Genomic DNA, 26,344 nt, shown 5'->3' with positions numbered 1-26,344 from the left:
TTGTCATTTTAATACTGCTTTAATCTCTTTAAGATATCAAGTTCAACTAAATGGCCATTCCCTCCTTTTGATCACTGATAATAAAAAGGTAATACTTGAGATTTCAGCAAATTCATATTCTACCCACCTGGAGAATTGGGATTGGTTCCTGGATAGCTCCACAAGGAGTAATTTGAGTAGGAAAGAGGAAGCTGCACACCCAAGTATTTCAAGTCAATGCTCATTGTTGGGTCCACAGAATTCAACTTCAGTCCCACTACAAGAAGCAAGTATCAGTAAATGTCTCAATGCAGCAAGATGTTAGGAAAAAGAAAGTCAAGATATTTACTAAAAAATAAACCAGTAAATTATATACAGCCTTTTCTAGCATTCACCCACCATTTTTAGAGACCTGAAAAAGAACATTAGCGACTATAACTGTTACTGATACTGGATTTGCAGCAGGTATGAATTAAAGAGTACTTTAGGGAATGTGGAATCAAGAAAAAAAATGGAATTACTTTTCATAATTTTCTTGATTACTACTGAAGTTTCCACAGAAGTTTATTAACCAAAATGCCAGTGTTGTAATAATTCTCACAGTAAAAGTTTTTGTTTTTTCTTTTTTTGAAGAAGTTAGCACCATTTACGTTCTTGAAGGCTAGAGTTACTGCCTGAACCAACCCAGCTGACTATTCGACATTTCATATCACTACATAAATTATCAATCCTGCCAGTGGTACTTATACATCCCCTTCTCTACTGAAACCCATTCTTGTGCAAGAAGATACACCACACACACTTCAGTTTCAACCAGCAATAAGAGACAAGAGCAAAACACATTTTAGTTCTGAAGAAGTGTGTGTGCATGTTTGGAAATCATGATATAAACAAAGTTCTATTCAGACAGCGCTCTCAGGACTAGTTCACCAAATGATCTGGATCTCAGTAGGTTATCTTTTTTTCCCCAGGCTTGGCAGTTTGCAACACTTCCCCCCCCCCCCCCCCTTTTGAAGCAGGGACAAAACCAGCTATAAAGAAACTAAACAATCCATGTTGTTGATGCCACCACAAAGCTTAACTGCCTATAACATCTTCCTTCACCAACTCCTCCAAAATACTCACACCGAAAGACTTGACTTGGTCACAAAAGGTATCTTTATCCATGGCAAAACAAATATAGATATAGAAACGCTGAGAAAAAAGAAGCTAGTAAATTTGACTTAGTACATTTTTCAGAAAATATTGGTACACTGAATTCAAGAAACAACTATTGTCAGTCAAATTCAGCTCACAGTCTGAAGGTGAGAACATCTATTTTGGTTTTGAGCTATAGAAACCTATAAATGTTGCTCCTGTTGCCAACAAGTCTGAAATTCATATATTAAATATGTGAGTTTTGAAATTGAAAATATATGACTTGACAAGGCTCAGGACACCTAAAGTAGTATTTGCACATAGAGTAGAAATCTTGTGTTGGTGGTATACATTTATGTTCACAAGTGGCACCACAGTGACCTGATTACTGGCAGCCCAAAAACAATCAACATGGAACAAATCTCAGACACGGTTGTTTAAATGGATACCGTTATTAAAGACAGTCTAGTGAGATACAATTTTCAAATCTACATAGGGAAAACGATGAGCAAGCAAGTCAATCCAGCATTTTGTATAAAAACACATCAACTGCCAAATGTCAAGATGCCATCCATTTCTTTTCAAACTCAATTTAAAAATAAAATGGAAAGAGCACACAGTTTCTTTTTCTTGACACTCCATTTGAATTATTCTGTCATCTTCAAAAACAAGCCTAGCTTTGTTTAACACTCAAACAAAAATAAGAACATCATCCACACAAAATTGATTCTTTCAGTTTAGGATCATGCAGTAAAGAACACCCAGAAAAAAAACAAAACAAAACAAAACACCAAAAGGATGACTCCAACAAGTACAACATGGAATGAACGCAGACAGCCTAAAGAGAACAAATGGTAACAGTAAGTATATGTCAGGACAGACATCACCATACGTGATACGTGAACTATCATTTTTATTAATTTCTATCATCCCCAGTATTGCTAAATTTCAGTTGCTGTAATCAAATCATAGCGAATGAAGAACCATCTCCTCCAGAACTTTCTCCTCTCCATCAGATGCAGCTGCTAAATTTAAAATACAATGCTTGAGAAAAGTGCCTTTGATTTTCAGGAATGTAATAAGGGATTCAAATTAGCTCAGACAGAAAAGGCTTCCCATAGCATTCCAGTACTCCAGCAGGAGCTTTCCTTCTAACACGCTTAAGCTGAATTCCCTTCTTTCTGAAGCATCTTCTTCCTGCAGTCCCAGTGTCTCTAAGATCTAGATAGCCTCAATCACCACTTTCTTAACTTCACAAATCAACAGCAATTGTGGGGTTCAGGTACAGCTCCAACACACCATCAGTGAATCCCAAAAAGAAACTTAAGCTTCTCAACTACACTGTCTAAAACCAAAAGCAGAGTTAATATCAAAATTGCTACGTCCGTTTCCCATACTGCAGTGAGGACAAGAAAGCCAGTAAGCTTCTACAAAATGGCTGAAAGCACATCTAGAAACATGCACTTCACATCTTCCAGACAGAAGGGAACCACGTCTCTTTGCCTGTTCTGTAGTAGATGACAAGGAGGTACTAGTCATGATCTGTGGCCAAGAAATTTTGGAAAACAAGTATCAGAATCAAGAAGGCTAACAAGGCTGCAGCAAGCTCCAGGATGCTAATTAGGATCAGTATGTCTGGGAAATGATACAGCCCTTAAGTTTGGCCTAGAGGCACTCCTCAGCCACCTTCTTATGTCTTATTGATGATATTGTGGAGAGAGAGAGAGAGAGAGAGAGAGAGAGAGAAGGAAAAAAACCCAACAATCCCTCTCTCCATTAACATCATTGTGTTCCTTCCCCAATCTCAAGTCTGCAACGGAAGGTGATAGATCTGTAACTTTTTGCAAGGTGAAGGTAATCCAAATAAAGATTGATTCCGGTTCACATGCAGCAGCTGAAGCCTAACAACAGAGGTGTATGTATTGTAATTCACTTCACAGCCTGATCAAATTACATCTGTATCTGTTTGTAGTAATGCTCTTGCTGCAAATAGTCTTCACATAGCTTCTTTTCCCTCTAAAAATTAGACAGGTGAAGGTCATTCTCTTCATTGCTGAATTACGATTTCACCATTTAACAGGCTCAGCAGACCCAAAATAACTAGTATCAGAGTCAAGAGAGTATTTGGAGTCTCAATCCCTACTGCATTACAGTTATATGTTTGAAAGATTCAGGGCCAGAAACTCAAAAGCATGAGGTACGATGCTTCCATTCAGATCAAGTTCTTCAATATCTGCTCTGATGCCTGTGTTAATGCCATCGGTCTCAGGCCTGCTATTGCTGAAGACCCTCAACATCATCAGTAGAGAGAACTTTAACTTCTGCTGCGTTGACCCCCTGACTTTCTTCCATCTGACCTCAGAATAATATTGTATATAGATGAAAAATCACAAGCTAGAAGTACCTTGCTTGGCCCTCTTATGTGGCTAGTGAACCTAGATCTACAGCGACTCAAAGAAATACGGACTCAAATATAGAAAATATAATCTTAGTTAAGTGTTTCTGGATCTCTAGCTCCTCTACTACCAGGAAATTACTATTTTCTACAGAGGAGTAAAATCAGCTCCATCTGCTCTCTGCAAGGATTAGCTCATTACAAAACAGGCACAGCCTCAAGTCTGAAGGCTCAGTATCTTCTGTAAGAGGCTTACAATGATATGCAGCCTCTTGCTCTGCCATTGGAGATCCAGGAGTCATCTTTTGCTTCCTCCACCTCTTCTAGTTTGCAACACGAATGTGTGAAAACGAAAACATCTTTATTGGCTGGCTGAAACTACCTTTAAAGCCTCTAAGAAAAAAAACTGGGTCGGATACCACAGATTCTCTCTCATTGCCACAAGTGGCAAGAGGGAAACTGATAGTTTCACACAAATTTCCTTTCATACTCTCACATTTGTACATACACACCTATATGCTTTCCTGTGTTTGAAAAAAAAAAAATAACAAAAACCAGATCCCAGCTGTATTGGGCATACACAGTATTACATCCAGCAGGAAATTATCAACTCAGTATGATTAAGTATAATACACGACCAGGTGCAACACTATGTACGCTGCCTACTTACCTTCCTGAAGGCTAGGATGTATTACTTGCTTATGCCTCAAGGTCTTCAGCTCGTCCATCAATTCCTTTTCCAGTACTTGTATTCTTGCTTGACAATCTACTCAAAAATTAAAAAAGACAGAACACATAAAAAACATTTACCATGCAAACAATTGACTTAAATGATTAATTTTCCGGTGTGTATTTACAAGTTCCCTCATTGCAGGGAATAGCCACTTACAAAAAATACAAAAACATACCTGGATCATTTGTAGTCAACAAGGGAGCCTGAAGATTCTGTGACTCTTCTCCTCCAGCTCTATCAACAGTGTGAATGTCAAGAGCTTCCTACATACATAAATATCCTTGAATAAGTATAAGATACCTTATAGAACACTGGCTTAGATGCAAGCTAGGCCACATCAAAATATCACTGAAACAGTCAAAACATGAGATTGTTTAATAAACAAGTATGCATTCTTTTATACAGAACTCTAGATCCCATTATTTTTCCTCAAGTTGCTAAGTAGTAAGAAAATGTTAGATTAACATAGGGACAAGATAGCAACAGATTTGGAAAGAAGCCATAAATCTCAAAACTCAGTTTAAAAGAAAATATATCTTCAGCTTATAAGTACAAAGGGCTTAAAAATGAGACGTTAGAAAAGGTTTTGAATTTTACTCAAAACAGTTAGGTTTTACCTTTGATGCAAAGGACACAAAGAGGACTCCATCAACATCTTCAAGGTCCGGCTTAACATCTGGAAGGATACTCCCAGGCCCCAGAGAGGCGTTCTTGTTTGTTATTACAGTTTTCCCTATACCTTTAGGTGGTCGACCAGCCTTGGAAATTTTCAGTTTCCGCGGCCTTCCTCTTTTAGTTGTAACTGATGATAGGGTGTTTTGATTGCTACCAGAGCCTTTCAGGGACATCGGATTCTTCAGTATGCCAGGCCTTTTTCTTCCACAGATCTCTTTAGCTGAAAAGTGACAGCTTACTGAGCCCCTGAGATTAAAATTAGGTGATTTAGATAGAGCCCACTGGGCATCTCTGATTGAAGAGTATTTCTGTGACATTTTACTCCCAGGAGGTTGTTTTTTCATAAGTAACTCCTCAGTTACAGTGGCTCTGCCTGAGCAAGAGCCTTTATGATTTTCAAAACACACAGGCAAGGAATCCAGTATGGCACTCAAAGGGGATTTATCCTTCTTGCAAGAGGAGAGCATGGTCTGCGGCAACTCGGATATCTTCACTGTGCTCTTTGTGACTGCACAAGGTTCCAAATAGACCACAGGCATCTTCCCGCTATCCAGTTTTAACATTTTTGCTTTGGCAACACCTGAAGGACCAGTTAGCACACGCTTCCTAGACCTGAATTCTCCATCAATTCCATCTGTTTCATTGCGTCTCATCAGGTGTTTTTGTAAGACGGGATCATCATCATCAGTGTTGGAATACTCATCAGTTTCTTCATCTGTGTCTTCCTGTTTCACACTTATTCCTTGTGTGCAAATACCCGACTCGTAGTCATAGTCATCTACTGGTTCCTCTTTAATGACTACATTAAAGTGTCCATTTGGGTCCAATGGGGATGCCACACGGGAACTGCTTTCGTAACTGCTACCAATGGGACTGGGGTGGGAGGGAGGGGACAAAAACAAGACACAACACAAGATCTTTATCAAATCTCTTCCTTTACCAAAATTCCATTATCTCCCATAATCCTTGGTTATGTATTATAAAAAACCTCCAAAATGCTCCAAGAGATGAGTCTGCTAAATAAGCTGTCATTTACAAACTTACATTTTCAGAAGTAAGCGCTCAAAAAAAAATAAATTACCATCATTAAAAACAACCCAACTTCCTGTCTAAAGGCAGCAGCACAATTTCCTTCCCTAGTAATATCAGGGTAACATTTGCACTTTTTCCTATTTGAGACTCAGCATGAACTCATGCTAAGTTATCATGTTTTAAATGCTCAGAAGTGGCCTTAGTTTGCTGTGTATCTCATTAAGTCACCTTATTAAAGCCATTGTGCTTGCAAATAAGAAACCAAGTGAGTGCCTAATGCACTTCAATTTACATGATTTAACTAAAATTTTAGTTAATAGATCCTACAGCCACATACAGACAATTCCTAAATTTACCTGTTCTAACACTTACAGAATGTCAATATCCTATTGAATTATGCTCCATCTTCCACTAACTCTGAGTACTAACCTAACCAGAATTTGACATATCATGCATTAGATACTGAAGACTAACGGTGCAGCCGGTTACACTCCAATGATGGGCTTCTTTGAGGGACAGGCACATCAGTCAAAAAATTCCAGTCAGCAGTTTTGTTAAGAGCATCAGAGCTGGCTCTTCGTCATAAGAGGAAACAGCTAAGATATGAAACCAGAAACTCGTATCCACAATGAACCTCAGCAAATAACAGTCAGAACTTATTTACTAAACATATCAGTATTCCAATACTCCCTTTCTATATATTTTATAAGATACTATATATAATTTTAATTATGTTAAATTATTACTCAAATTCCATTAACCTTGTTATTAAAATGATATTAAGAGTAAAAATATTTGTTAATGTTAGTTAATACTAACATAATTTCAAATATAACTTAATTTTAATAACAATATATTATATATAATGGGAATGTTGCTTTATTTATTGCACATTTATGTATGTGCGTGTGTATCTTACTATTATTATTATTCATTCACACACACGCACCCCCCCCTTAAAGAATGACTATGCTCAGTTGAACCCCTGGCTGGGACTGAGGGAAGGGAAGATGTGGAGGAAGAGGCCGCTTCCACCTTGTGCAGACTGTAGTACTTAAGGGAGAAAAGCTGGAACACACAAGAGTCACAACATGGAGCTGGGAGTCTCCACCTCATGAAGAAAGACTGCAGTGTTAAAACAGGGAGGAGACAGTCAAGACACAGATTTATATATTTATATGTAAAATTCCTAAGAACAAGACAGAACCTATCTAGAAAACATGCTGCCATTCAGAAGGACACTAAGTAACCAGAATTAAGCTTGAAGTAAAAACCTGCCTTGTGAGGGAACAGCAGGCAGCAGGAGAGTGGTATACCAGTCCCATTTTGTCTACTGTCTTCTCTGGCCAATGAGTTTCCTATTAGAAAGTTTCTAGCTTTCATTTAATTAAGAATGTGAAATGTAAGATTAAAAAGCCTTTGTAAGATTAAAAAGTGTTTCTTCTTCAGCAAGTTTACTGTGAAAGAAATTCTATGACAATCCACTTGTAGGTTACGGGCAACTCAAAACCCTGTCACATTACAGCTAGAGGTTGATCCAGTACAGCACATCCACAATTAAACTGAACGCTATTAAGAAGATCTGAGTCATCTGCTCCTCTATCTTAAAATTCTCTAAAATAAAGAGACAAAAAAACATAATAGATTTGCTGGCCAAGAACACATTTCTCATCTGAGTTCTAACTGTTTTTGGTTAGAAGCCCAGTAAAGCCTGGACTTCTCTAGCCATTTTCCTTTATCTATTGCAAGGTGTATACTCAAGCTAAGGATTATCTTTCTATTAGGGATGTGGACAGTATACAAAACAAAGAAGCCCTGCTGTAAAAATGAAATTTCTAGACACAAACGTTATTTTACTCTGCATACTACTACCATAAGGCAGATGGTGACAAGAGGTATCACCCATCTATGCGTATGTATGAGAAGATCAAGCATTTGCACAAAATGCTGAGCAGCATTTTTCTAGATTTTTAAATTCAGATGCAATTATCAACTTTTCAAACAATAAAAAAGTTGCTTTTTATCACTTTCATTCCATTTGGCCCTTAGTTGGTGAAGTTACGGGCAACATAAGCAGTCACGGAAACTTCTCTTTCTATATTCTATGGAAAGATGGATCATGCAATTTTGTCCTCTAAAAATCCTCGGCTTAATCTGAGATCAGGTAAAAATAGTGAAATGTCTTAACTATCTCCTTTTTTGCCTGATATGGAACAATGCTCATATTTAAGCAAACTTCTTTATACCCGCAAGTAATGTATTTGCTACCCTCACAATAAAACAGTAAAAGCAGAGAAACACTTTTCTTGGGTTTTGCCAAATTAAAAACCATTTAGCTGCTCATTTATTGAAAGTACTGAGATATACGGATTTTTTTTTAACGTAGATCATTTTAAAATACACCATGGAAACAACAACAACAAAAACTCCAAAACCACTGATTTCTTTTGGAATTAATCTAGCAATCCATGGCTGAGGTTTGAAGGATGATCACTTGCCTTCCTCTTCCAAAAGGCAGGCAAGGAGGGAAGAAAAGTAAACTGTCAGACTAAACACAAGAGAACTAAATTAGAAAAAGACGACTATTGAAGCATTAAAAATCCCACAGTATTTGTATTTTTGAAGCAGGAAATTCAAAAGACCTTGGAAGGGAGAAAGGGTACATTAGCCTGTAAGACTTAAGAACCAATAAAGTTTGCTTGTGGTTCCTTTCATGCCCCCAACATCTGAGTGGTGCCAGGCATAAGCATTCCTACAGAAGTGTCCACAACTCAAATTGAACATTTATTTTCTTTACAATACACCTGATGAAACCAAACATACTACAACAGCACAGAAAAAAAAAAAAAAATCATACCACCTTGTATAAAGAGAACAGTCCTTTATTTCCAAAGTGCATTAGTAACTCAAAATTATTCTCAGGTATCTGCAACCTTTTACATAGTTCCATTCTCAAACATGTCAGAAAAATTGAGCATTGGTGGGAAATATCACGCACTACAGCACTAGGATCTCCACTTCCTTTGGAGAGCATTATCTAAGAGGCAGCAGTTCCCAACTTCGGACTCTCACCCAAATCTAAACTCAGCAAAAATCACTACCCTGCAAAAAAGCGGGACAGTTCCTATCAACTACTAGTAATAGCTTGCCTATGACAAAAAAAAAAAAAAAAAAAAAATGCCCAGTCTTCATTAATGTAAATATTAAGGTGTCTAGTTTGATAAAGAAAAATGCCACTGACTCAACACTGTCCTTGAAAGGCTGACATATTTATGAACAGATCTCAACTGCATGGCATGAAAGCATTGTCAACAGATCTGAAGGAAAAAGGAGAACTAATGTTCTGAAAAGCTCCGGCACATAAAAAGACAGTTCTGCCATTTCTTGGATGAGATCAATTTTCCTCTTTTCAAGTTCAGAATCTGACTTTTTCACATAGATTACAAAAACATAAAATGAAAAGCTGGACAATGCTTGAGGGTAGTTCTAGGACTGTGGTAACATTTATTCATCAAATGATAGATGCTTCCTAGCTCAGAAGAGAGAAAAACCCTTTACAGTCCTTCCCTGTCTGTGCAGCTTTTAGCACATTTCAGAGATGAATTGTCATGGAGGTGAAACCAGGGAAGCCATCTAACATGCTTTGGACCAAAAGAAATTAAGTCTGCCAATTTGCATCATCTGTTCATAAGGAAGGTCCTTGAGTCCTTAAAAAGATGGATTTTAGTCCTTGGGAAAGCAGGGAACAAAAAAAGCCAAGCTGTCCAATTCAAACAGTTCGCCACATAATTTGCTGCAATGACCCCTTCAGGCAAACAAAATAATCAAAATTTTAATGTTTTCAACTGCAGCTGACCCCAAGGAGAAAAAAAAAAATCACTTTGAAGACAAAATAAACCTTTCAGTAATTATTTTCAGAGTTTTACTGTTTTACTTCCAACATGCAAAGTTATCTAAACACTTTTCCATTCTGTATTCTTCGGAATTACCAAAAGCCCATCTCCTCTCTGAAACCAATGTACTTTCAGTCTTCAAGATGTGTTTCCCTAGAATTTACAACATTATTTTTGGAGAATATAAGTAGTCTAGAAGACATTCTTCTTCCTAATACATGGACACTGGAAAATACTGCAAGAGAAATGTTAGGACGCTCTAGATCCCAAAGCAACTCTAGTATTCTGAAGAATTATTACAACTAAACTCAAAGTCTCAAACAATGGAGAACTTTGCAATTTGAAGTTTTTCAGTTTCTCAAAAGGCAAGGAGATGCTTTTTGCAAGAAAAAAAAAAAAACAAACAAGTCAAGCAACCTCTGTCCTCTCTAAAACACACTGAAGTAGGATAGTAATACAGCCTTTGAAACAAACTATCATTACATCATAAATACAATTTTTTTCTTCTAAGAACTGACCTCTAATTACACCATTAACATCATCCTGATATCCTGCAGTTAAATAATTTCTTGGTGTATTGTTCTACGTAAAGCTGATTTTGTCACTAAATCTTTGGCAGATTCTGGTATTCACAGACAGACATGATGAAACATGGCAGGAGAGAAACCTCTTTTTTTTTTTTTTAATTACTTCTTGAGGTTCAAAGTATTTCTAGCATGTCTTGACACAAATTAACTATTCACTAAATCTGCTCTATTCTATTGCTTAGATTTTGGAAACTAAGTGAAAGTGCAGTAAAATAATAGGTTTAGCCAGGCTGGCTTTACCAACATGAACACTTACCGGTTAGCAGGTTCCATACTATGGGTAGGCTCTCAACAGACACTAGATTGCTTTACTACTGTTTGTGTGATACGAATACAATGGTTCAAAAAGTCAATACTGGTAAGTATATAGACATAAAATTACCACAAAGTAAATTAAGGTCTGCACAGCACAACATTTATTCTGAAGTACTTTCCTAGGTGCAGATTCTCTTGCCTCACAGCAAACATGAGGCAACTGACTACCAAAAGGCAGGCTACCTCATGCTACTTAGTGGAATAAAAGAATTCACACAAGCAGTTATTGACAAAACAGTGGCGTGCTGCCAGTTACAACTGCCTTGTAGCAATCCCTACATGTACCCAGCCTAAATACCCACACACACCACACACCCTCACCCATCCGCTAATGGAAATTGAAGACACAGAGACAGCATGTCACTGTAGTAAGCAAACCTAAAGAGAAAGGAAGGGCAATGTTTTGATGACTGCAACGTGCTCTGTTTAAAACTCTGAAAGAGTAAATTTAGTCTCCTAAAATGGTAAGAGGGTTAAGGGAAATCCCTCAATACTTCTTTACAAAGGGAGTTAAAGCAACATAGGGAAAAATACTGAACTCTTACGCTCCTTGGACACATTAGAAAGTCCAGACTGATACATGACCGTTGAAGCAAAGAAAAGCTTTTACTAATACCAAGTGGTCTGCCATTTCGGGTCAGGCAAACTTCAGCTGTAAATCTATATACTGAGCATCTTATTATTTAATGTTTCACCAAATACCCCGCTCAACCAGTATTTGTGCTAAAAATAAAATGTTAACGCACCTTTCAGAGACTTCTTGTTTGAGCTTTGGCATATTACCCGAAGACAGGTCGGTGTCCAGGAAACCCAGGAAGTCCCTTTCTGCATTAAAGGACTCTTTTTCCAGATCCATGTCCGATGGGTTTTGACCAATGAATGAAGAATCTAAACTTCTCTGATGCAAATCTAATGCATCAACTTCAGCAGGGCGACCACGAATGCTAGCAGCACTAAAAACATCACCTGCTTCCAATTCTAAGTTACTGTTTTGTTTCACATCACGCTGAGGTCGACTATTCAACCCATCATCTCTGAAGCCTTTAGCAAAAGGATTGTAATCTATTTTCAGCTGGGTAATCTGGATGTTCTGGTAGGCTGTAACTGCGAAGAACTCTGTCTGTGGAAAGGTAAATGTATGGACATCAGGGCCATTGAGCTGAATGACTTCTGTGGCTTTGTCTGCAGGCACCAAGTGAAGTCGTGGCAGGTAACGGTGCATAGAATGCAAGATTATATGACCCTCCTGGTCCAGGGTATTGTTGGTAAGTTTGAGTTTGTAGAAGGACACCGGCTGGTGCATCCAGTACTGGCCAGTGGAAGGGGATTCTGGATGAATAAACACTCGCCCGAGAACATGCGGTTCTGCCTTCCCACTGGGCTCCCACCAACGGCCATTCCACTTGTATCGGTGATTGTCCACAGGGGATATGTCCATGACTAGGATGTACTTCTGACTGGCATCCAGACCTGTAATCCAGTATCGGCAGTAGGGGAACATGCGCCTCCCCTGCTTCGTCAGAATCATCTCTGTGTTGCGATGGTAGAATTCATTCCACATACTGTTGTTATCTAGGGTGACGGTAATGCCCCCTGAGACACAGTCAGCTGGGAGGCAGGTCTTGAGTTTGGATTTCATTGGAGTTGATACGCTGCTGGCGAGAGCACAAGCATCACGGTTTGCTACTAGGATTCCTTGGTCAGCTTTCCCATTTCCCTGCTGTTGCTTCAAGATGACAAAAAAAGCAGGCGCTGCACCAGACACAGTTCCACCATCCCGGCTACCCAAAACAATCTGCTGTTTCTCCATGATGAGCACTCTTCAAAGCTCTCAAATCAAATGCAAATTCTACACAGTTCTGGTAATCTTCTATGTGTGTTCACCATACTGCAAAAAAGGAAAACCCAGTTAAAATTACTCAAATACAGGCCTAAGAAAGTAATTAAGTCTCATGAGAAATCCTTTTTGTAACAGTTCTCTGCATTAAAAACTTGAAAGATAATCAGTACTATAAAATCAAGCACAATTAGGATATGTCAAATCAAGGTTGCCTGTATGTATGCAATTTAGGCCTTACAGACATGGGGGGCTATGACACCTTTAAACTGCATTTTCATATAATGCTTTGCCACAACAGGACTCCTTGATTTGCTTGATATTTCAAAGTGCTCTTTGTTCTGATATCGCCTCAACTCTTCAGATGATGTGCTTAACAAACAGCATTTGGCAAAACATGCAGAAGTTTTCAGAAGAGCAAATGGCACATCTCTGACACAAAGACAGAAGTCATTTGCTCTTGCCAGAAAGAAAGAGTTCCCAGAGATCCAAAACTTCTCAAAAATGAAAAGAGGGAAAGAAAGGAAAAAGAAAAAAAAAAAACGGTAAAAACATTTTCCCCAAATATCTTTATTGAAAAAGACTAAGTTTGTGTGGTTGGGATTTCTTTGCTGCCCCTTCCCCCCCAACCCCAAGAACGTCTGAACATCTGTCCAAGGCAGAGACAAAGAATAGAAGTGAAAAAAATAGTTCAAACGGATAAGCTTTAGGGAAAAAAACAGACAAACTAACACCCCAAAAGGCCAGGCAGCTAAGATTAAATGGATGAATGCGGAAGCACCAGGCAACCTTAGCTACCTCCATCTTCTAAATTGTGGAAGTAATTTAAATCAAACAAGAAAACATTTGTACTGCTACAATTAGCCTAATCACTGTTCAGGGAACTAAAGAAGTTACCTTTATCTGTATATCCACAATTCCACTTTTGTGTGGCTACCTCACAGGTTAAGTATTATGTCAAGACTCTTATTAGAGATCATAAACAACTTCATTTTTCAAGCAGCCTGTACATTTCTCAATGTGAAAATTTAAAGTAAGCACTTCTGGTAACTCACACAAATGCCATTTCCACATTCAGGTGTTTGTATTTTGATCTTTATTATATACAGAATATAACACTGGCAAAAAAAATTATTGATTCTTGTATCAAATGTCCAGTTGGTGGGAACCAGAGACAAGAGTAAATCATCATCACTATAAGTTAGCTGCTTGAAAACAATCGTATTTCTTTCTAGAGAATTAACTCAAATTCACAAGTTTTAAGTGACCTGGGTATTCAATAAGACACATTTATTTTGTTAGGACTGGGGTACTGTAGGGGGAAACACTCGTCTGCGCAAACCAGCTGCCACATGCATGTGGGAAATGACCTCAAAGCTCAGGAGGCAGGCAATTTATACTCCACGATAAATGTTCTTGACACCTAGGAAATATGAGAGATTTACTTCCATCCTTTAAACTTTGCACTTTAAAACTTCATGTAAAAGTTAAATTGGAGGGAAAAAACACAAAACTGTTCTGCACAGGTTTTGAGACCTGTGAAGTTACAAGATCTGGTTTTCAGTTTTACTTTGAGTAGGAAACACTTAATAGGGTCTAGAACACAAAATGAATTAGCTGTTCCAAATCAGCTTTGTATTTTCTATTTTAAGAATGTTGTATGTGATTTTCCACCAACTTACCCTCTCTATGTACACATCCAGCATGTTTATAAGTATACTGAACAGACAATCAAAGTGAGTTTGCATTAACGCTGTGCAATGTACATCAAAATTGTATTAGCTCATGAAAGAAGTGAGTCAAAGTGATTTCAAATCTGGTTTAAGGTACACAGAAAGCCCGTAACTTTAAATTTACTTGAGGTAGAACTTACACATGCCAGAAATAAATTAAAAAAAACTCAACAACCACGCATTCAGCGAAAATTCTACGCATACAAAGAGCTATTGAGTCACAGTTTCTGTTTTCCAACATTTAAAGTTCTTACGTTGCACTGTTGCAGTTATTTCTACCATAAGCACCGCTCACAGTATCAAGTCAAAGATGTGTGTGGTTACAATGTGATTATGTGCAATTACAGTAGCCAAAAGCTACATTATTTCAACACTAACATGGTCTATTACAAGAACAATTTCACACTTTTTATTATGCTTGATCATACACACTAGCCTATTTTATTATAGCATGGAGTTTCTAATCCAGTGTTAAGGAAAACGTGTGTATTTGTGGAAGTTGAAGTTCTAATCAGCTTCAGATACTTCACTTCTCTGCCCATACAGAGACCTTATATTTGAGAAACAACATCTAACTAGACAGCAGTGGCCAAAAACACTCGAAGTTGCACTGAAACGAGCTAAAAGCAGGAAGACAGTCAGATGAGAAAAAATGCCTTGCCAAAAAAAAAAAAAAGGCACAAAAACACAACAACAACAAACACCAAAAAACCCCCAACAAACCACCTCAACCTGCAAGCAAGACCACGACTGACGCACACAACGCTCACAGGCAAGGCGTTCTGCGCGGGTTTCTCCTGCCGAAGGGAAGCACCGTTAGGCGCAGCGAGCCGGTGACGACATCTCGCTGCCCGCGTGAGAAGAGCCCTCAGGCAGCGGAGGGGAGCTGCGGAGCGCGAGACCCGCGGCACAGCCCGCCAACCGCCGCGCTGCCGACGGGAGCCCGGCGCCGGCTCCAATGGCAGCGAGCGCTGAACGCGCGGCGCTGCCGTTCAACACCGCGGCGGCGGCGGTGCCGCCCGATCGCCCGCCCGCCGGGGCGGCCCGGGCCGGCGGGCAGCGCCCGACGCGGCGAGAGACGAGCGCCCCCGCCGGGGCAGGTGGCGTCACGGCCGCGGGCCGAGCGCCGCACTTGTCGCTTGGAATGCCCCCCCACCCCCCGCCGGCCGGCCCCCGGCCGGAAGCCTCGGGACGGGGCAGGCAGCCGCCGCCGCCGGGAGCCGCCCGGGCCTTTCCGGGAGCGGCGGGGGCCGGAACCGCCGCCTGCGGCGGCCGGCAGAGGCGCAGGGCAGCGGGACCGGCGCACGTGAGGACGCCGCGCCGCTCTTCGCCGGGACCCGGCCCGGCCCTGCCCGGCCAGAGGAGCGCGGCGCGGCCCCGCCGGCGCTGCCGAGGCGGCCCGGCCGCCGCGGCGCCTCGCGTCGCCGCCGGCGGGCCCGGGCCCCGTCGCCTCGTGGCTACGCCTGGTGTTAATTTTCGCAGCTGGGGCGGCGGGCGGGAGGCGCGCGGAGTTCGCGCGCGGCGCGACGGGCGCCGGGAGCGGGCGCCGCCGGCGCGCCCCCGCTCCCCGGTAGTTACCGTGCGGCGAGGCGAGGGGCCTCCCACTTCCTTTCTCCTCACGCGGACCGTGTGTCCGCCAGCTGGGGACAACGTGCGTGCGCACCGCGGTGACGTCACCGCGCCGCAGCGCGCGCAGGCGCGCCGCCAGCTCGCGCCCCCCTCCCTCCCGCCTGCCCGTCACGTGCCCGCGCCGAGCGCGGGGCCCGGCGCCCGGCCCAGCCCCGCGCCGCGCCGCCCCGCGCGCGGAGAAGCTTCTCGAACGGGCGCGGGCGCGGCGCTCCGCCGCGCGCACGGCGGCCTCGCCGGCAGCCGCCGCCTTCGAAGCCCCGCGGGGCTCCCAGCCGCAGCGCCGCCGCCGCGGCCCCGCCCCCCGCCGCCGCCGGCCGAGGAGCGCGGGCGAGGCGCCCGGCCGCTCCGCTCCCCCCCGCCGAGGGGCGCGGCCCCGCCCCAGGTCACGGGTCTGGCCCGGGGCCCGCCGGCGGCGGGGACGCCTCCCGCGCTGGCACACGACGGCCGGGGGGCGGCGCCGGCGGGATGCGCGCCCGGCGGCCGCCCGGGCCGGGCAGAGCTGGCGAGCGCCGCGCCGCGCCCGGGTCCGGCCCCGGCAGAGCCCCGCCGCTCGCCGCGCTCCTCGGCGGCGCTAGGGGAGCCTCCCCAGCGGGCAGGGCGGGGCGGCCCCGCCCCCGGGGCAGAGGCTGCCCCTCCCTCGGGAAAGCGGCACCTTCCTCCTCCGCAAAGGCGACGGGCAGCGCGGCCCCTGGGAGAGCTGACACCGAGGGACGAACGCGGGTGCCCCCGCCGCCCCGGGGAAAACGTCAGTCGAGGAGGTAACGCCGAGGCCGGGGTCAGCGTGCGGCTCCATCCCCCGGCGCCGGCTCCCGCTCGTCTGCCACAGCTCAAGTCAGGATCTGACCCTGCAACGCCGAAGCTGCGCAGGCGCCCCGTGACTCTCGGACAGCCATCAGGAGCTCGTCAAACCCTGCCCCAGGTTAACGGAGTACCAAAGGCCTGGCGTCCCGCCTGATGCTACGCAAACTAGTTAACCCACAAAACTTGGCTTAGCACAGTCTAGGCATAACCTTAGCAGAGGCTGCCTGCCCTCAGCACCTAACCGAGCAGTCTCCCACGCCACACCACCCCAAGGCTGGCAGTCCTGCACACACGTCCAGGAAATTACATTTTGTAAGCCAGGCACTTCTGAGAACAACCTCACTAAACCAGAATTCTGAACATTAAGGGAATTGACACCAAAACGCAGCATGGCTGCAGGTAAACACCTCTGAGAAGGCACCGCCTGCCGCCTGCCTTTTTTCCATTAAGGATATTTATTTGACAACACTGCATCCATTATGAAAGGACAGATGTTACACAGCGGTGCCAGAAAGCCAAGGCATCAGAGTCAGTAGGCTGCACCAAGGACCAGAGTCGCCAGCAGACCTGAATTTTGTACCGACAGCTGCCTGCTACAGCCTGTAACTTCGCTAGGGCCGCCCCTCCGTTTAACTAACACAGTCATGCCTTTGCTGTTAGGATGGAGAGAACGAGCAAAACAAGAGACACGTTACAAAGGCCAGCAGCCCTTTGAAGGTTTCTTGGCAACAGAAGTTTATGCTGTGGGAGGTCAGCTCGGATGCACGTAACTGAAGAAAATACATTTTTAAGACCCTTGAGAAACGTGCATCCAAAGAGTAACATAGGCAGGTCTGTAGAAGACCATGGAGTATTTTTTTCCCCTTTTAACTACAAGAATTAACTCGGGCTGAAAAAAATGAGGATTAAACACATTTGCTGTACAGAGAAGCTGCTTAAATACAAAATTCAGCAAATATGAAAGAATGTAAGATTGTGATGTTGATATTTCTAGCCGTTTATAAAGGAAAGGTATGGACAGAGGCAAAAGGGAAGCTTCAGCCCCACTGCGCTGGTTTTGGCTGGGGTAGAGTTAATTTTCTTCGTAGTAGCTAGTATGGGGCAATGTTTTGCATTTGTGCTGGAAATGGTGTTGATAATACAGGGATGTTTTCCTTACTGCTGAGCAGTGCTTACACAGAGTCAAGGCCTTTTCTGCGTCTCACCCCACCCCACCAGCGAGCAGGCTGGGGGTGCACGAGAAGTTGGAAGGGGACACAGCTGGGACAGCTGACCCCAACTGACCAAAGGGATATCCCACACCATATGACATCATACTTAGCATATAAAGCTGGGGGAAGAAGGAGGAAGGGGGGGACGTTCGGAGTGATGGCGTTTGTCTTCCCAAGTAACCGTTACACATGATGGAGCCCTGCTTTCCTGGAGATGGCTGAACACCTGCCTGCCCATGGAAGTAGCGAATTAATTCCTTGTTTTGCTTTTTGCTTTGCTTGCACACACAGCTTTTGCTTTACCTATTAAACTGTCTTTATCTCAACCCACCAATTTTTTTACATTTACCCTTCCGATTCTCTCCCCCGTCCCGCTGGGGGGGAGCAAGCGAGCGGCTGTGTGGCGCTTAGTTGCTGGCTGGGGTTAAACCACGACATCCATATACTAGGTAAGGTTGGCACAGTCAAAGAGAAACACCCAAAATGCTGGCAACAGGAGATTTGGAGAGAACAAAGGTTCAGAGGAATTAGAAGGACAGAGATATGAAAAATCACAAAGAGATGGTATTCTTTTTGTTAAGGGTCATGTTCAGCCAGTCTCTAAAACAGCTTCACATTACGGTTCTCTCTCAGAAGTTTCTAAAATATCTTTGCACGAGAAAAAGCCAAGGCTAACAGCCAAGTGCTTTCACATTTCATATAGCAAATAGGAAGTAAAGGGAAGAAAGAAATCAAGAAAGCATTCCAGTTTAGCTATAAACACTGGGGGGCAGGGGTGAGGTGCAGCTCGACAAAGGGCCTGGGGGACCGAGGGAGTGCCACCAGCTCTGTGTGCGTATGCACATCTGTGTCCCTAAAGGGCACGGTCATGTGAGGCGGGGGGGGGGTGTTGGACATCAGGTTGTCCCAGCCAGCTGAGAGAGACACTGTGCACCAGCACCTGGAGCAGGCCGTGGCCTCGGGGGCTTAAGTGTCCAGCAGTCAGCAACTGGGGAGACTGGGATCCAGGAACCAGCTGCTGGGCAGACTGAGTGTCTAAGCCCAGCTGCTGGAGGAAATCTGCCTTGTACATATATATAAAAATACATATATACACGCACACTCTGACTAGCAGACCTCCGTCCTGCTCAGATAAGAGAGGAGAGCAGGATCAGGCTGTTGCTGCTGTGTTCCTGTGAGTGTCTGTGTGTCTGCCTGATCTGTGCGGCCAGACGTGTATACATGTATATGTCATGTATACATGTGCTCTATGTGCTTGTGCCTACTGGGAATATGTTTTCAGCCTTACTGCTGGTTATACCTGGGGGCACGGAGCTGCAGCAGCCTCCAGCTGTCGGATCCAGCACAGTATTTTTCCCTTAACAAATTCAATCAGAAATAATTACACCAATTAAAAAACTAAGCCCTGTTGTCCAAGATTGGTCAGGAATAGTCATTTTATATCTACAGCAATCGCATATTAGGTGTAGCAGTCATCAAGTTTTAGGGTCACAGAATACATTGGCACTCTATTTTTGTATTAAGCAATACGTTTCTGAACAGTGACAATACAGAAATAAGTCTTTTTTCTTCAGCAAGAGGGCCATTTGTACAACTCGGAGCAGCTGCACAGAACTGAAGAGCAGACAGTGCCACGTTCACTGCCCACAAGCCACATGTTCCAGTGACGATAAGAGAAGCAATACCAGAGACTCTTAACCTTGCCAGGGATTTTGCTACCATTTCACCTAACGCAGATAGAAATCCTTGCCTGCAGCAAAAGCAGAACCTCTAGTTTATCAAGAGAGCAGATTCACCAGTAGAAGTCACAGCAGTACCTCAGATTCCCACCAGCTTACGTAACCCAGTTCCAAGCCGCTTATAGCTGACAAGAAACAGTACGGCAATTAGGAACTACGTCCCATTTAGATCAGCACAAACACCAGTTTTAAGGCCTTGTTTGTGCTAAACACCAATTGGCAGCATAGAAATGAACTGGTTTGCACCAACTGAATGCTGCCCTCCGTGATCAGAGGGAGTTACCTTATACTAACCAGTAATGCGATGGTCATGTTTGAAATGCTGAAGTTCACTACCAAGAAGCACCCTCTTCCCCAAAATGCTTCTTTCAGACATATTCCCTGCTTTGCAGCACCTTGAAAGTATGAACTACAGTCTTTACAGACTGTATTTCAGTATCCAGTAGATCACATCCCTTCTTTCAGTAATGCCTACAAACATAAAGCGCCAGTTCAAGCATACACACTACAAGTAACACAGAGCCTCTAACTTTCACCACCCAACAGTCCACTGAGATTGCTAGTTGGAGCTGTAACAAAAAACTGTGCTCTTCAGCCGCTCTTATTTCTAACCTGTCTCCAAAAGAAAAAAAGATTCAGTAAAGACTCAGTAACAGATCACCAGCGGGAGGGTCACAAGGCCCAGGTTTTGCTAAAGATCTGCATGTGGCAGAGCAACATATGTTGCAGAACATAACAGTTGCCAACCTGTAGAAAATGTAAACAGTTCGAATACAGAGATCTCTACTACACGAGTAGATACATGACAGGACATTTCTGTCGTACAGTATACTCTGAAAGGCACTACTACTGGAGCATAAAGGAGGCTTTCAGCTCTCAAATTCACTAGCTAAAAACGAGCACTAGCCGAAACTAGACTCACTAGCTGAGAACAGCAGCTATCAAAACCAACTGTGTCAACGTAATACACTCACAGTGGCTGTCAGTCGGCAGAGCCTAGGTTACAAGTTTATTACTAACTATGACCAGGCAGCCCTGACAGTCGTACAAAGTCCCAAGTTTTGGCCATAAAAAAAAAAAAAATTTGAAGACCTGAAAATCTAGTGATGTTATAGGCAGAAGTGTTGTGCAATATGCACACTAGAAGGGTTAAAATACAAAAACATGCTTTCTTTAGCCGATGTTTTGCCACGTTGGAGAATGATTAACGCAGTAGCACCCCGCAAGAAAGTCTGTTAATTCTGAAACTCCGGGTTGGATTAAACTGCCTATAGAAATATATCTAGTCCCATTTTCTATACCATAACCGGCCCCACTGGCCTCCAACTGCCTCCCCAGAAGAGTATTGGCCTCCCAGAGTTGAATGTTTGCTCTACAGAGGTCTCTAATAACTTGCAGCATCTATGACAGCTCTGGACCCCTGTCCTTAGGCAAGAGAATCCCAACCCAAATCTACTTCAAAAAAAAAAGTTTCCATCATTTTATGATCGAGAAGTAGCTTAAATTCTTCCTTTAGCTATAGTGAGGAAGTATAATCCAGTGTCAAGAAGATTAAAGGTGTAAGTGGTGGCAGAATCTAGCAAAAAAGTGTGAGATTTAAAAAAAAAAAAATGCAAGAAATGGTCTGTTGCGGGGGGGGGGGCAAGAAATCTGCTTTTCCAGATTTAGGTTTTCTTGCTGATGCAAACATGTTAAAGCACGAGCTCCAGCCGCACACAATGCACTATCCCCACAGCAAGTATGACACAGCTTGTGCACCATCAGATTTCAGCCCAGAGCATCACTTTGTACTAAAACCAAATTCACTTGATTACTTTATACTAAAACCAAATTCACTTAACACTCAGAGCCCTGACTACTGCAGCATGAATAGGTGGTAGCTCAGGAAGTGCTTCATCAACTGCCAGCGACACCCCTGCAAAAGCAGCAGCTTCTATTGGAGGAACAGGGCAAACACTTGCGGGGGGAGGAGGAGGAGGAGGAGGAGGGAAATACCTGCTTCACCTCTCCAATACCAGCACTTCGCCGCTAGAGTCTGAACTTTCAGCCCCCCATAAAGTCGGTGCTTTGTTTAACAGCATTAATCCTGCAACACACAGTGCACGATATTCCCCATCTCCCAGGAGTTACCTGAGCTTTTGGGAAATACAGAAATCTTCCCAAACGCTGAAGACTGCAACACAGAAACACACGATCCATTTATATAAAGTATGAACCACTGGTCAGAGGGCAGGGAGAAAAGCCAGTGTTCACTACAAATAATTGCTCTTTTTTATCTGTATACAATATGTTATTATTCAACATTTAAAATAATGTATTTCACATTACTTTCCATATTTTATCAGAAAGTCGTTGATATGCCCACTACTCATACATTCTATGACTGCTGCGTTTTTTTAATATACTATCATTTAAACTACTGAAAATTACAAAATAAAAGAATAAAGCAATGTTTCATGCTTCTTGCCACGCAACACTGGCAGAAACAAGGGATAATCAGCAGGAGTAACACCATTTTGATGAATTTCAGTCTCTTTATGGCTATCATGAGGAACATTTATCACACACATGAATCTTCAGCTGGGGAATCTTGTCCACATCATAGAAAAAAAATGAGAGCAAAAAATAAGAAAATTCAGAAGAACAAGTCAGGCGAGTAAAAAAGCCCTCACCTGAGCTCAGGACTACCCTACCCATTCAGCTGTTGTCTTATAGCAATACTCATTGCTACAGAGTCACCAATGGCTCATGAGGTTAGAACTGCCAGGGAATCTCTACTCCCCTTTTAAGTTATGGTAAAAAGGAGAGTAATGCCAATTAAAGTACCAGACTGTTGGTGTTGGGTTCCAGGTTTATATCGATCTTCTTTATTGGCTTACTGACTAACCCTGTGGTCAAGCAGGCCACACCATATTAGCAGAAAGCACTGTACTGCAAGAGTTAGCAAAACAGCACGATTCCACCATCACAAGCATTTAATAGTAATTAGGCCATGATCTTGTCATTCTCCAAATTGGCTTTTCCTGAAGATAGTGACTGCAGCAATGAATGCAAACATTTTCATTGTAGATATGTTTTATCTGGCTCCCACATTCATTTTGTCTTTTATGCTGTTCACATCCCTTACTGCCTTTCCATTTTGGGCTTGGTTTAAAAAAAAAAAAAAAAAAAAAAAAAACCAAACTTTCTTCTGGTTGCTTTCTTCTCATGACATTCTTCATCATTCTTCTCACCCATACCATTCTCCCTGCATTCTTCCTTATCCAGTTCAGAAAAAGATATATCAAGGATTTATCATAGGTACTAAAAACAACCAGAATCCAACAGTGAAGGCACATTGCATCTTTCTGTGGAGAGAGAAGAGCAACTCCACCACCATCATTTGATTGATTGTTCTAAAGTCACATGGTATTAAAAAAAAAAAAAACTAATCCAAAAAACAACACACTCCCAAAAAAACCCCAAAACACACACCACATCCTTAATTATGGAAGAACAAGACATCAAGTAAGCCTTGCTGGTGTCACAGCTAACAGCACTGTTTCCTACATGCATACCATGGCTGAATTTTTTAGCAGATCCTCTACTGTCTATGAACAGCAAACAGACAAGAGCCTCTTCTTAGATGAGAGCTCCTTCTCACTCCACTAGGCAGAGATCTACTTCATTGTGTTTGTAAAAAGAATGTCTTGGACTTCCCATTCTTTAGGAAATTAGGTGTTTAAAAGCCAACATACACAACCACATACTTTAGAAGTGATCTAGTTGATTTGAGTGTAAATGAAGAAGTGGCATAAGCTCAAAGAGAAAGAATTTCAATTATTTTTTTTTTTCTGGTAGGTGACCAAACAAGTTTATTCACAAGCGGGACTAACATTGGTTTCCTCCAGTTGCACGTTTCCCTCCTATGGCAGGCACAACAAACAGCATCTGCACCAGCACTAAGCAAACAGTAGGTGAGGTTAATAGTCAGCTGCTGCCAGATGGAATACGTAAGGGAATGAACGCTGCCCATCTCTGCCAGACCCAAGAACTGTGATTTTTTCCCCACGTTAACACACACGCGCGCACAAAAATGCTCACCCACAGCAACATTTTTCAAGCAGAATCAATTCCCCATTCCGGTTCTCAATACAGACTCCCAAGGAACGGTGCCTGAGGGCACTGAAAGGGTGCTGCAGCCGCAGAGCCAGCGGCTGCTTCGGGCAAAACACCTTAAAGTGGCAAGACCAATTCATCAGCCTGCCCTCTTCTTTACACAACCTTCGGTTTTCAAAGTCTGTAGCAAGTTCAAATGTTCAGGGCCTCAGCCTACTCCATCAAGTGCGACTAAAGAAGACCTATGAGCTCGGACACTACGTGTTAGGAGTAAGGCAGTGTGACTGCGCAAGTTTTGGCATCTTAAGAAGCTAGGCAAGAAACTCAAACCGCATTATTGGAAACCACTCATCTAAGCAGGCTGATGAAATACCTGCTAACCCTCATGCCTACCAACTACAGACCGAGCTCAGTTTACCGTTTTTTAACCGTCTTTTAAACTGCTTGTCAACTATATAGTGGTACCTAAGGCCACCAACAGCCACGGAACCCAACACCGGCACCGGCCCGCCCCTGCAGGAAAGCACCGTTGTTTATTTATTCGGCTCCCCTCGGCGGGGCCGGCCGCCGCAACCCCGGCCGGCTGAGCGCGCAATCTCGCCACACGAAGCCGCCTTCCGCGCCACGCCGGCGCGTCCTCGGCTCGGCAGCGCTCGGCCTCAGCCGGGGAAAGCTGGAAGGTACCAGAATAACGGCGGGGCCGCGGCTGAAGGAGCGCCGGCAGGGCGCGGCGGCGGCAGCGGGGGGTGAGGGGGGGGCGCTGCCCCCGCCCGCCACCAACGGCCGCCTCACGCGACGTGCCCGAGCGCACGCGCGCCGCCGCGGGCCAGCGGCCGCCCTCGGGCCGCTCCGCCGAGCCGCTCCGCCCCGCCTCCCCCCAACCCCACCCCCGAAGCCACCCGCCCCTGGCGCCGAGCGGGCAGAGGGGCGGGCGCGTCCTCCCGCACCGGGGCAGGACCCCGGGAGAAGCTCTCCCGCCGGGGCGGGGCGAGGCGCGGCGCAGGCAGCCCAGCCCCGTCTCACGGGTGGCGCCCGCCACGCCCCCACCGGGGGACGGTCCCCGGGAGCGCGATGGCTCTGGGAGGCGGCAGCTGCTCGGGGCCGGGCCTCACCCGACCGTTCCCGGCCGCAGAGCCCGGATGCGGAGCCGCGGGGCTGCTCCGTCCCTTTACCCCCCCCCCCCGCCCCAACCCCCGCGTCAGGTGACCGCCAGCCGCTGCCCAGCCCCCCATCCCTCCGCGACCCCGGAGGAAGCGGCGCGGGCCAGGAGCGAGGGCAGCCCGCCCTCCCGCCGACCGGCCGGCCCGCCGCTCCCCGCCACGGCCGCCCGGCGGGCCCGCGGCCCCCTCGCCTCAAACGCGGCCCTCCCGGCCGAAGGGGAGGGAGCGCGCACGTGTGATTGGGCCGCCGCGCTCACGTGACGCGCGCACCTCACGCCACCTCCTCGACTAAAACTTAAAACCCGGGGGCGTGGGGGGGGAGGGGGAAGGGGGAGGGGACGGGCGGCGCCTGGGGGCGGCCGGCTCCTACCTGCCTCCCGCCGCCGGCTCCACGCGGCGCGGGGCGCCGAGCAACGCCCCGGCCCACGCGCCCCGCTCGCGGCTCCTGCGGCCTTCGCCTGCCACGCGCAACCTCCTGCCGTCTTCATTGGCTGCAGCAGCCCATCACGTGGGCCGCTCCCCGTTTTTCCTGCCCCCCTTCCTCTCGCTTCCTTCCCCCCCCCCGCGGCGGGGCCGCCCCCGCAAGGCGGGTACCGGAGCGGCCGGCCGGGAGGCGGGCGGCGCTCGGGGGGGCGCAGCCGGCGGCGGCCGCGGTAAAGCTGCCTCGCGACGCCCGCCAGCGGCGCGCTGCCGATTGGCCGGGGCCGCCCGCCGACGCAGTTCCGCTCCCCTCCGCCGGGCCACGCCCTTCCTGCCCCTCCCCCGCCCTTGCGCGAGGCAAACACGCTGCTCGCGCGTGGGCCGCACGGGCGCGCGTTCGCCGTTGGCGGGCGAGCGGTCGCCCTCCCCGGGCCGGCGGCGAGGGGCGAGCGGACACCGGGCCGGCCCCGCTGAGCGGGGAGGGCTCGCCCGCGCGGGGCGGCGGGGGTGCGGTCCCCGCCGGCGGTGCGGTCCCCGCCGGCGCCTCCCGTGGGCGCTCTCCTCCCGCGGCTGCGGCGCCGCCGGCGGCCCCCTCAGGGCGCGGGGCGCCGCTGCCCGCAGCCGCCCGGCCTGGCGCCGGCTGCCCGCGGCCTCCCGTGCAGGGGACGGGCGGCGCCGGGCGCACCCCCTTCCGCCGCCCGGGGAGCCGCCGGCGGGGCCGTGCGCGCCGCTGCAGCAGCCGGGGGGTGGCCGGTGCAGCGGCCGGTACCTCCGCGGCCTTGTCCGCCCTCCTTCCTTCCGCCCGGCGGCACCTGCACATCACGGAAAAAGGGGCGCATCTGCAGCGGGGCGCGGTGCTGGATGGCGGTTCCAGCTGCTGTCGAGCGCCCGCCGTGCGACGCCGTTCAACGCGGTTCATAAACGTTTCCGTGCCTTTCCAGCGTTGCTTGCACAAAGCCTCCCTACCCCG

General features: G+C 45.9%; 1 protein-coding gene across 11 annotated transcripts in view; it reads right to left on the bottom strand.

The window, feature by feature from the left end:
• The window catches only part of MGA (MAX dimerization protein MGA), a 64,818-nt gene extending 39,198 nt beyond the window's left edge, over positions 1 to 25,620 (bottom strand). For 9 of the 11 annotated variants that reach the window (XM_087746280.1, XM_087746270.1, XM_087746274.1 and 6 more), the window contains exons 1-6: positions 25,325 to 25,620; positions 11,493 to 12,634; positions 4,862 to 5,792; positions 4,420 to 4,507; positions 4,182 to 4,277; positions 128 to 256 (exon numbers count right to left, since the gene is read on the bottom strand). In XM_087746280.1, the coding sequence (XP_087602406.1) occupies positions 128 to 256; positions 4,182 to 4,277; positions 4,420 to 4,507; positions 4,862 to 5,792; positions 11,493 to 12,556 (2,308 nt within the window). In that variant the 5' untranslated portion in view covers positions 12,557 to 12,634; positions 25,325 to 25,620. Of the gene's footprint in view, positions 1 to 127; positions 257 to 4,181; positions 4,278 to 4,419; positions 4,508 to 4,861; positions 5,793 to 11,492; positions 12,635 to 15,086; positions 15,680 to 15,894; positions 15,978 to 25,324 lie in introns of those variants that run through there. The other 2 variants (XM_087746271.1, XM_087746272.1) reach the window with 2 other exon arrangements.
• Between the last annotated feature and the right edge of the window lie 724 nt (positions 25,621 to 26,344).

This window comes from Nipponia nippon, unplaced genomic scaffold (genome assembly GCF_047370975.1).
Source record: "Nipponia nippon isolate SJK-2023a ecotype South Korea unplaced genomic scaffold, ASM4737097v1 scaffold_10, whole genome shotgun sequence".
Lineage (NCBI taxonomy): Eukaryota > Metazoa > Chordata > Aves > Pelecaniformes > Threskiornithidae > Nipponia > Nipponia nippon.
This window is presented reverse-complemented; position numbering and strand designations above follow the sequence as displayed.